At 48.8% G+C, this 10,913-nt stretch overlaps 1 protein-coding gene and 1 long non-coding RNA gene across 2 annotated transcripts; one reads left to right on the top strand and one right to left on the bottom strand.

The window, feature by feature from the left end:
- Positions 1 to 963: 963 nt before the first annotated feature.
- Positions 964 to 7,346, bottom strand: LOC144501464 (uncharacterized). The gene is made up of 2 exons (XM_078225245.1): positions 7,219 to 7,346; positions 964 to 5,251 (listed from the first exon to the last, which is right to left on the bottom strand). The coding sequence occupies exon 2, from the start codon at positions 4,916 to 4,918 to the stop codon at positions 4,118 to 4,120; it is 801 nt and encodes a 266-aa protein (XP_078081371.1). The 5' UTR covers positions 4,919 to 5,251; positions 7,219 to 7,346; the 3' UTR covers positions 964 to 4,117.
- A 170-nt stretch (positions 7,347 to 7,516) lies between these two features.
- On the top strand, positions 7,517 to 10,163 carry LOC144501472 (uncharacterized). The gene is made up of 3 exons (XR_013499115.1): positions 7,517 to 7,625; positions 8,610 to 8,702; positions 9,683 to 10,163. It is a non-coding gene; the product is annotated as an uncharacterized LOC144501472 (long non-coding RNA).
- The last annotated feature ends 750 nt before the right edge of the window (positions 10,164 to 10,913 follow it).

The following is a 10,913-nucleotide window of genomic DNA, read 5'->3' as shown; positions in this document are numbered from 1 at the left end:
TGACGTCACTTTTAGGGAATTCTGTACCTGTATTCCCAGATCCCTCTGTTCAACTGCACTCTTCAGAGTCCTACCATTTACCCTGTACGTTCTACTTTACTTTTACGTCCCATTTTACTTTAATTTTTCTCACTTTGTGTTCATGTGCAGTGTGTTTAATTGGATCCTGATAGTTTTGAACTCAGTTTCTCTCTCAAGTGTGTGTCAGTGCCTTGATGGTGTCACAATGTTGCCTCAATTCCCTGGCCATATTAACCATTTCATCCCCAGCTGTTTCCCAAGTAGCTGTGCGTGTTTGGGACCTGCTCTTCGCTCCATCTCACCATGAATTTAGATTTGCTATTTTTCACACGTAACAAATCACATCTGCACACTCACACCGGTATCCCCAAATCATGTTACATATTCTTAACTGTCAGATGTGCTGATGAAAAGATCAAAATGAGTGTTTGTCTTCCTTGGGGCGGCACGGTAGCACAGTGGTTAGCACTGCTGCTTCACAGCTCCAGGGTCCCGGGTTCAATTCCTGGCTCGGGTCACTGGCTGTGTGGAGTTTGTACATTCTCCTCGTGTCTGCGTGGGTTTCCTCCGGGTGGTCCGGTTTCCTCCCACAGTCCAAAGATGTGCGGGTTAGGTTGATTGGCCAGGTTAAAAATTGCCCCTTAGAGTCCTGAGATGCGTAGGTTAGAGGGATTAGCGGGTAAATATGTGGGGGTAGGGCCTGGGTGGGATTGTGGTCGGTGCAGACTTGATGGGCTGAATGGCCTCCTTCTGCACTGTAGGATTTCTATGATCTTCCCATTATGATGCTGATATTTCAGGTAGTGGCCGAGCTTTCAAATGTGGATTTCTTTAAAACAAAGTTCATGGATGTCGGAGTGTTTCAGAGATCATGTATTATGCTGGCTTTCGCTGATTTACAATTCAGCTAATACAAACAACTCATGGAGATAGTAATTCTGGTTGAAGACATACTTTATTGCCCAGGCCTGGTCTACGCATATAGCAGAATAATTTGGGGCAGCCCAAACTATATTAAATTGCATTGCTTCCAATATTACAATGATATGACTTTCAAAAAAATCATTTGCCCGCCCACTCTTCTCACCCAGCCAATTGTGAGCCAATCAAAGAACAAAGAACGATACAGCACAGGAACAGGCCCTTCGGCCCTCCAAGCCTGTGCCACTCATGTGCCCAACTAGACCATTCGTTTGTATCCCTCTATTCCCAGTCTGTTCATGTGGCTATCTAGATAAGTCTTAAACGGTCCCAGCTTGTCCGCCTCAATCACCTTGCTTGGCAGTGCATTCCAGGCCCCCACCACACTCTGTGTAAAATACGTCCCCCTGACATCTGTGTTGAACCTTGCCCCCCCTCACCTTGAACCCGTGACCCCTTGTGTTCGTCACCTCCGACCTGGGAAAAAGCTTCCCACTGTTCACCCTATCTATGCCCTTCATAATTTTATACACCCCTATTAGGTCACCCCTCATCCACCGTCTTTCCAGGGAGAACAACCCCAGTTTACCCAATCTCTCCTCATAGCTAAGACCCTCCATACCAGGCAACATCCTGGTAACCCTTTTCTGTACTCTCTCCAAAGCCTCCACGTCCTTCTGGTAGTGTGGCGACCAGAACTGGACGCAGTATTCCAAATGTGGCCTAACCATCGTTCTATACAGCTGCAACATCATATGCCAACTTTTATATTCTATGCCCCGTCCAATAAAGGCAAGCATGCCATATGCCTTTTTGACCACCCTCTCCACCTGTGCTGCCACCTTTAAGGATCTGTGGACTTGTACACCCAGGTCCCTGTGTGTCTATACTCCTGATGGTTCTGCCATTTATTGTATAGCTCTCCCTTACATTAGATCTACCGAAATGCAACACTTCGCATTTATCTGGATTAAATTCCATCTGCTATTTCTCCGCCCAATGTTCCAGCCTATCTATATCCTGCTGTATTCTCTGACAATGTTCATCACTATCAGCAACTCCAGCAATCTTCGTGTCGTCCGCAAACTTACTGATCACACCAGCTACATCTTCCTTCAAATCATTTATATATATCACAAACAGCAGAGGTTCCAGTACAGAGCCCTGCAGAACACCACTAGGCACAGACCTCCAACTGGAAAAAGACCCCTCCACTGTTACCCTCTGTCTTCTATGGCTAAGACAGTTCTCCACCCATCCCATGATAGTTAACCTTTTGCACCAGCCTGCCATGAGGGACCTTGTCAAACGCTTTACTAAAATCCATATAGACGACATCCACAGCCCTTCCCTCGTCAATCGTTTTTGTCACCTCCTCAAAAAACTCAACCAAATTTGTGAGACATGACCACCCTCGTACAAAACTATGCTATCGCTAATGAGATTATTCAGTTCTAATCATGATTAGTAATGATCATTTACCTTGGCCAATAACATTTTACTCTCTGGCAGCATAAGAATACATACGTCCAGAGAGTTCAAACAGTCTGTTCCACTATCTCCTCACAACTCCTGATCAGAAAACTGTCCTAGCAACTCTTTATCAGGAAACTGTATGCTCTTGTTCATTCAATTGTCTGGGAAGGTTGTACTGTCTGGAGCCCACACTGATGTGTTTTTTTTGCTTCACTCAGTAGCTGTATTGTTTTCAAAGAATGTGGTGGTTCTTACATAGCTATATCCCATCATGCCCGAGTGTCATTAGCCAAGGTGTATGTTTTAATACAGAATATTCAAAAATACAGAATTTTCAAAAATACATGTTTAAATTCTCTTAACAGTGGTTATATGTATTTCTTGCAAACAGTACTCCAGGTACTTTGTGATTCTTCTATACAATATTCACTCGAAATAAATCTATTCTGATCTATTGGTCTTTTTGTCTCAGGTTCTCCTGAACCCCCTCTAACAATTGACAAGGATGCAAATATCTCCCAGAGAAAATGATCAACTTATTCATCCAATCGACATATTCCAGAATTTCACGAGAATGAAGGTGGATTCCACATTGATATATTCCATTCAACCACACCCAAGGTGAGGTATTCCAATTCCTTTATTGTCCAGGACAATATATTCAAATATCTTTAAAACTGAAATTAAATATTCCTGTTTGATTTCAGGTATTAACATATTCTGTTAGTTTGTTCTTTATTGTTGATGTCAGGCAGGGGTTGTTCTCCTTGGAGCAAAGGAGGTTGCAGGGAGATTTGATAGAGGTGGAAAAGATTCTGACAGGTTTAGATAAGGTGGACTAAGAAAAGTTGTTCCCATTAGCCAATGGGACAAGGACGAGGGGGATTTAAGGTTCTTAGTAAGGGGAGGATGTGAGGAAGAATATTTTAATGCAACAAATGGGAATGACCTGGAACTCGCTGCCTACGAGAGTGGAGGGCAGCACGGTAGCACAGTGGTTAGCACTGCTGCTTCACGGCACCAGGGACACAGCGATTCCCGGCTTGAGCCACTGTCTGTGTGGAGTTTGCACGTTCTCCCAGTGTTGCCGTGGATTTCCTCCGGGTGCTCCACTTTCCTCCCAGTCTGAAAGACGTGTTGGTTAGCTGCATTGACCTGAACAGGCGGCGTAGTGTGGTGACTCAGAGAATTTCACAGCAACTTCATTGCAGTGTTAATGTAAGCCTTATTTTTGACTAATAAAATAAACTTTAACTTTACTTTAAGGAAGTGGAGACAATAAACAATTATAAAGGAAATTGGATGGGCATTGGGGGGTTTCAAACAGAAATGCTGACTAAATATCTCTGAACTTCCTGACACTCTGTCACTCTGATCCTTGTGAAATTTGAAACCAGGTACTTGCAACAAGACTCAAAGAGCATCAGCCCACTGCAGGCAAAGTCGTGAGACCGGCCTGTCCAACAGAAATAAACCCTTCAACCTTCCCCCCCATTGACCAACTGTGAGAATGAACAAAATGCAGTCCTGGATGTAATTGAGAGCAGAAACACTAACAACAGAATCCAACCCCTGTAATGATTTGTGAACTTGTTGGTGTCTCAGTAGCTGGGATGAAACTCTGAATCCCTTCCCACACAGAGCAGGTAACGGCTTCTCCCCACTGTGAACTCGCTGGTGTCTCCGCAGGCTGCATGAATCACGGAACCCCTTCCCACTCAGAACAGGTGAACGGTTTCTCCCCAGTGTGACCTCGCTGATGTCTCAGCAGGTGGGATAACTGAGTGAATCCCTTCCCACACTGAGAGCAGGTGAATGGCCTCTCCCCAGTATGAACTCGCTGGTGTCTCTGTAGGTCGGAATACTGACTGAATGCCTTCCCACACTGAGAGCAGATGAATGGCCTCTCCCCAGTGTGAACTCGCCGGTGTCTCTGCAGGTTGGATAACCGAGTGAATCCCTCCCCACACTGAGAGCAGGTGAATGGCCTCTCCCCAGTGTGAACTCGCTGGTGTGTCTGCAAGCTGGATAACCTAATGAATCCCTTCCCGCACTGAGAGCAGGTGAACGGCCAATCCCCAGTGTGAATTCGCTGGTGTATCCGCAGGTCGGATAACCGAGTGAATCCCTTCCCACAATGAGAGCAGATAAATGGCTTCTCCCCAGTGTGAGCTCGCTGGTGCGTCCGCAGATTGGATAACTGATTGAATCCCTTCCCACACTGAGAGCAGGTGAATGGCCTCTCCCCTGTGTGAATTCGCTGGTGTCTTTGCAGAGTGGATGACAGAGTGAATCCCTTTCCACACTGAGAGCAGGTGAATGGCCTCTCACCTGTGTGAACTCGCTTGTGTGTCTGCAGGTGGGATAAACGAGTGAATCCCTCCCCACACTGAAAGCAGATGAACGGCCTCTCCCCCGTGTGGCTGCGCCGATGAGCTTCTAGCAGAGATGGGACTTTGTATCTCTTTCCACAGTCCGCACATTTCCATGGTTTCTCCATGGTGCAGGTGTCCTTGCCTCTCTCTTGGGTGGACAATCAGTTGAAGCCTCGTCCACACACAAGTACAGTCTCTCCCTGCTGTGAATGGTGTGATATTTATTTAGGCCGAGTAACTGGTTAAAGCTCTTCAGTCAGTGCAGTGGAACACTCTCACTCGAGTGTGGCAGTGTGTTGGTGCTTTTCTAGTCACACTGATGTTTGAAATTCGACAGATCGGACAATCATTTCTCCTTCTAGATTCAAAGGCTGATGATGCTCAGGTCCCGAGGAATATGACTGTCAGATCTACACGTGATGTTTGAAATTTCAGCCTCTGATTCCTCTTTCAATGTCCTGTAAAACGAGTTTACACAAGCCATCAGTGTCAGTACAGGATAGAAATTCAGCATAGACAATTGTAGTTTCTATAGAACATTCTTTCCTCTCTCATTCCCCAAAAGCTGTGAAACTCCATCCAACACACTCTCCCTCCATTCTCACTCTGCTGTATCTAATATTCACCCTCCCAATTCTCCTGAAGATGCTGATTGACAGATCCATGCTCACTGCTTCCTGTCCTGGATGTGGAGATACCGGCGTTGGACTGGGGTAAACACAGTAAGAAGTCTCACAACACCAGGTTAAAGTCCAACAGGTTTATTTGGTAGCAAAAGCCACTAGCTTTTGGAGCGCTCGCTATTTGTTCTCACTGGAACGACGGGGGACAACCTGATAGAAGTCTACAAGATTATGAGTGGTATGGACAGAGTGGATAGTGAGATGCTCTTTCCCAGGGTAGAAAAGTCAATTACTGGGGAACATAGGAGCAGCGAGCACTCCGAAAGCTAGTGGCTTTTGTTACCAAATAAACCTTTAAGACTTTAACCTGGTGTTGTGAGACTTCTTACTGTGTCCTGTCCTGGACACAGTTGAAAATCTCCATGCAGGCTGCCAGGCAGATATATGTCTATATGGACTAAAAATGTACAGACTGGGTTCACTTCCTTTCCCTTCAGTTGCTGCAAGTCCCCAATTTCCCCCAGAATGAGAATAGAAATGGGAAGAGGGAAACACTGATTTCCTCCCAGATGTTGCACAGAGGAGCAAGTTTTAGCCTGAAGCTGATTGACCAACTTCCGCATTGAGAGGTCACAATGGAGCCCATCTTGCATCAGCCAATCGGAATCACTCTACTCCGCTGTGACGTCTTCGGATTCCAGTGCGGCAGGCCCGGCGCGTGGACAGGAGTGGGCCGGACACGGGAGGCGCGGACAGGAGTGGGCCGGACACGGGAGGCGCGGACAGGAGTGGGCCGGACACGGGAGGCGCGGACAGGAGTGGACCGGACACGGGAGGCGCGGACAGGAGTGGACCGGACACGGGAGGCGCGGACAGGAGTGGACCGGACACGGGAGGCGCGGACAGGAGTGGGCCGGGCACGGGAGGCGCGGACAGGAGTGGGCCGGACACGGGAGGCGCGGACAGGAGTGGGCCGGGCACGGGAGGCGCGGACAGGAGTGGGCCGGACACGGGAGGCGCGGACAGGAGTGGGCCGGACAGGAGTGGGCCGGACACGGGAGGCGCGGACAGGAGTGGGCCGGACAGGAGTGGACCGGGCACGGGAGGCGCGGACAGGAGTGGGCCGGACAGGAGTGGGCCGGGCACGGGAGGCGCGGACAGGAGTGGGCCGGACAGGAGTGGGCCGGACACGGGAGGCGCGGACAGGAGTGGGCCGGACAGGAGTGGGCCGGACACGGGAGGCGCGGACAGGAGTGGGCCGGACACGGGAGGCGCGGACAGGAGTGGGCCGGACAGGAGTGGGCCGGACACGGGAGGCGCGGACAGGAGTGGGCCGGACACGGGAGGCGCGGACAGGAGTGGGCCGGACACGGGAGGCGCGGACAGGAGTGGGCCGGACAGGAGTGGGCCGGACACGGGAGGCGCGGACAGGAGTGGGCCGGACACGGGAGGCGCGGACAGGAGTGGGCCGGACAGGAGTGGGCCGGACACGGGAGGCGCGGACAGGAGTGGGCCGGACACGGGAGGCGCGGACAGGAGTGGGCCGGACAGGAGTGGACCGGGCACGGGAGGCGCGGACAGGAGTGGGCCGGGCACGGGAGGCGCGGACAGGAGTGGGCCGGACAGGAGTGGGCCGGGCACGGGAGGCGCGGACAGGAGTGGGCCGGACACGGGAGGCGCGGACAGGAGTGGGCCGGACAGGAGTGGGCCGGACACGGGAGGCGCGGACAGGAGTGGGCCGGACACGGGAGGCGCGGACAGGAGTGGGCCGGACACGGGAGGCGCGGACACGGGAGCCTCACCCATTGTTCCCGCTTGTCAGACACCTCGAGCTAAGGTTTCCAGGTTGGCAGCTCCGGCCGGAGCGAGAAGCCGCTCGGTGATCTGCCCCGACCCAGAGGACGGCACTTGTCCACAGGAGAGGGGAAATTGCGCATGTGAGGGGAGAGCCACACCCTGACCTTAATGCTGAGGTGTTGACCAATGGGAAGAGTTGGAGGACTGGAAGGACTCTGGTCCTCCAGCCAATCAGAGCTCCCCATTGTCTGAATGCGGAAGTTGGACAATGAGCTTGTTCACCTGCTCATTGCTGCCCAACGTAGCTGCTGCTCCTCTCACACTACCAGAAGGATGTGGAGGCTTTGGAGAGGGTACAGAAGAGATTTAACAGGTTGCCGCTTGGTATGGAGGGCATCAGCTATGAGGAGAGGTTAGAGAAACTTGGTTTGTTCTCACTGGAACGACGGGGGACAACCTGATAGAAGTCTACAAGATCATGAGTGGTATGGACAGAGTGGATAGTGAGATGCTCTTTCCCAGGGTAGAAAAGTCAATTACTGGGGAACATAGGTTTAAGATCCGTGGGGAAAAGTTTAGAGGAGATGTGCAAGGCAAGTTTTTTACACAGAGGGTGGTGAATTTCTGGAACGCGCTGCCTGGGGAGGTAGTGAGCAGGTACAATAGTGGCATTTAAGGGCAACTAGACAAATACATGAATAGGATGGGAATGGAAGGATATGGATTCCGCCAGTGAGAACATAAGAACTAGGAGCAGGAGTAGGCCATCTGGCCCCTCGAGCCTGCTCCGCCATTCAATAAGGTCATGGCAGATCTTTTTGTGGACTCAGCTCCACTTACTCGCCCGCTCACCTTAAATTTTTGAACAGTAAAGGAATTATCTATACTTGCCTTAAAAACATTCGATGAGATCGCCTCAATTGCTTCACTGGGCAGGGAATTCACAGATAATTTAGGCAGGCATCGTGATCAGCGCAGGTTTGGAGGGCCTGTTCCTGTGCTGTACTTTTCTTTGTTCTTTGTTCTCTCTGAATAAAAGTTGAGCTTCAGACAGACTAAAACTTCCTCCTGTCTCCAACATCTGTGAGTAAAACACTTTATTTTCTCCCCCTTTCCATTTCTTTTCTCGTTCTGGGGATAAAATTGGGGACCTGCAGCAACTGAAGGGAAAGGAAGTGAGAAAGCTCGTGATGCCAAATGAACCTGTTGGACTTTAACCTGGTGTTATGAGACTTCTTACTGTGACATTAAAGGGGACAGTAAATTAATACAGAACAAACATATGTCTCGTGTTGTTATATGATGCAGATTAGATATATTATTTGTGCTTCTGTAATAAAGTACATTTATTATTATTTCTAGTCTTGAGCTATGTTATATATTTCCACTCATAAAGACATTACAGCACAGAAGGAATCCATTCGGTAACTCGAGTCCACGCTGACACTCTGTGGAGAAAAATGTCCAGGAACAAAAGGCAAAGGGAGAGGTAATGGTTATCATAAAGAAACAAAGCATTGTCCAGAGTAAGTGTTAATGGCAGAATAAAGGACAGCTCTGTCTGGAAGCAAAAATACATGAAAACAAGATGCAGACTGGCACTCAACAAAAAAAAAACTCTGGGTAGAAGCAGCATCTCCACAGAAATGCTCCCTGCTCTGCCCCAGATGCCATGGCACCAGTCAATGCAATATGTAAAACCTCAACAAATCTCTGTGCTCGGAGAATCTCTTCTTATACTTATTTACATCACAAAGTTTATGGAGACTGATTTCACCCAATCATTGCTGAGCTAACATTTGAATGGACCAATTACAAAACCTGTCATTGAACCATCTGTACCCACCCAACCCACATCAAACTCTCAAACAATTGTCTTCCCACGCTCCATCCCTGCCAAGCAGTGAAAACATCGTGACCTCAACACCCAGATATCGTCCAGGATTCAAGGCACTCTTGTTTTCTCTGTCCTCTGGGAATTGTTTATCTTCCTGTTCCCACACAGCAAGTCATCTGATCTCAGCTCTGCTAGATTTCTGCTGAAGCTTGGCCCTTTTTATACCTTTCTGATCAATAAAATATTTGGTCAATGAAGACCCAAACCACAATTTCCCATCCTGTTACCTGTTAACCATCCTTGAATCTCAACCATGCTTGATCTTGTTGAATGGTTTCAAAGGCTGAATGGGCCAAATGGCTGACTGCAGCTCCTATTTGTTCCAGTCTCTGTGTCCAGGGCAGGAAGCAGTGAAGATGGATCTGCCAATCAGCCTCAATCAGCACCTTCAGGAGAATTGGGACGGTGAATATTAGATATAGGAAGTAAGAATGGAGGGAGAGTGTGTTGGATGGAGTTTCACAGCTTTTGGGGAATGGGAGAGGAAAGAATGTTCCATAGAAACTAGAACTGTCTATTCTGAATCTCTATTCTGTACTGATACTGATGACTTTCGTACACTTGTTTTACAGGATATTGAAAGAGGAATCAAGGCTGAAATCTCAACCGTCTCATCCAGATCTGACAGAGTCATATTCCTCGGGACCTGAGTATTATCAGCCTTTGAATATAGGAGGAGAAATGATTGTCTGGTCAGTTGATTTGAAAAGATTTCAAACCTCACTGTGGCTGGAAAAACATCAACGCACTGCCACACTCAAGAGTGTTCCTGCACTGACTTTAACAAGTTGGTGTGACTTTAACCAGCTTTAACCAGTTACACAGCCTGAATAAATATCAAACCATTCACAGCAGGGAGAGACTGTACTCGTGTTCTCTGTGTGAATGAGGCTTCAACTGATTGTCCACCCAAGAGAAAGGCAAGGACAGCTGCACCATGGAGAAACCATGGAAATGTGGAGACTGTGGGAAGAACAAAGAACAATACAGCACAGGAACAGGCCCTTCGGCCCTCCAAGCCTGCGCCGCTCCCTGGTCCAAACTAGACCATTCTTTTGTATCCCTCCGTTCCCACTCCGTTCATGTGGCTATCTAGATAAGTCTTAAACGTTCCCAGTGTGTCCGCCTCCACCACCTTGCCCGGCAGTGCATTCCAGGCCCCCACCACCCTCTGTGTAAAATACGTCCTTCTGATATCCGTGTTAAACCTCCCCCCACCTCACCTTGAACCTATGACCCCTCTTGAACGTCACCACCGACCTGGGAAAAAGCTTCCCACCGTTCACCCTATCTATGCCTTTCATAATTTTATACACCTCTATTAGGTCACCCTCATCCTCCGTCTTTCCAGTGAGAACAACCCCAGTTTACCCAATCTCTCCTCATAACTAAGCCCTTCCATACCAGGCAACATCCTGGTAAACCTCCTCTGCACTCTCTCTAAAGCCTCCACGTCCTTCTGGTAGCGTGGTGACCAGAACTGGGCGCAGTATTTCAAATGCGGCCGAACCAACGTTCTATACAACTGCAACATCAGACCCCAACTTTTATACTCTATGCCGCGTCCTATAAAGGCAAGCATGCCATATGCCTTATTCACTACCTTCTCCACCAGTGACGTCACCTTCAAGGATCTGTGGACTTGCACACCCAGGTCCCTCTGCGTATCTACACCCTTTATGGTTCTGCCATTTATCGTATAGCTCCCCCGTTAGTTCTACCAAAATGCATCACTTCGCATTTATCTGGATTGAACTCCATCTGCCATTTCTTTGTCCAAATTTCCAGCCTATCTATATCCTT

This window comes from Mustelus asterias, chromosome 12 (genome assembly GCF_964213995.1).
Source record: "Mustelus asterias chromosome 12, sMusAst1.hap1.1, whole genome shotgun sequence".
Taxonomy (NCBI): domain Eukaryota; kingdom Metazoa; phylum Chordata; class Chondrichthyes; order Carcharhiniformes; family Triakidae; genus Mustelus; species Mustelus asterias.
This window is presented reverse-complemented; position numbering and strand designations above follow the sequence as displayed.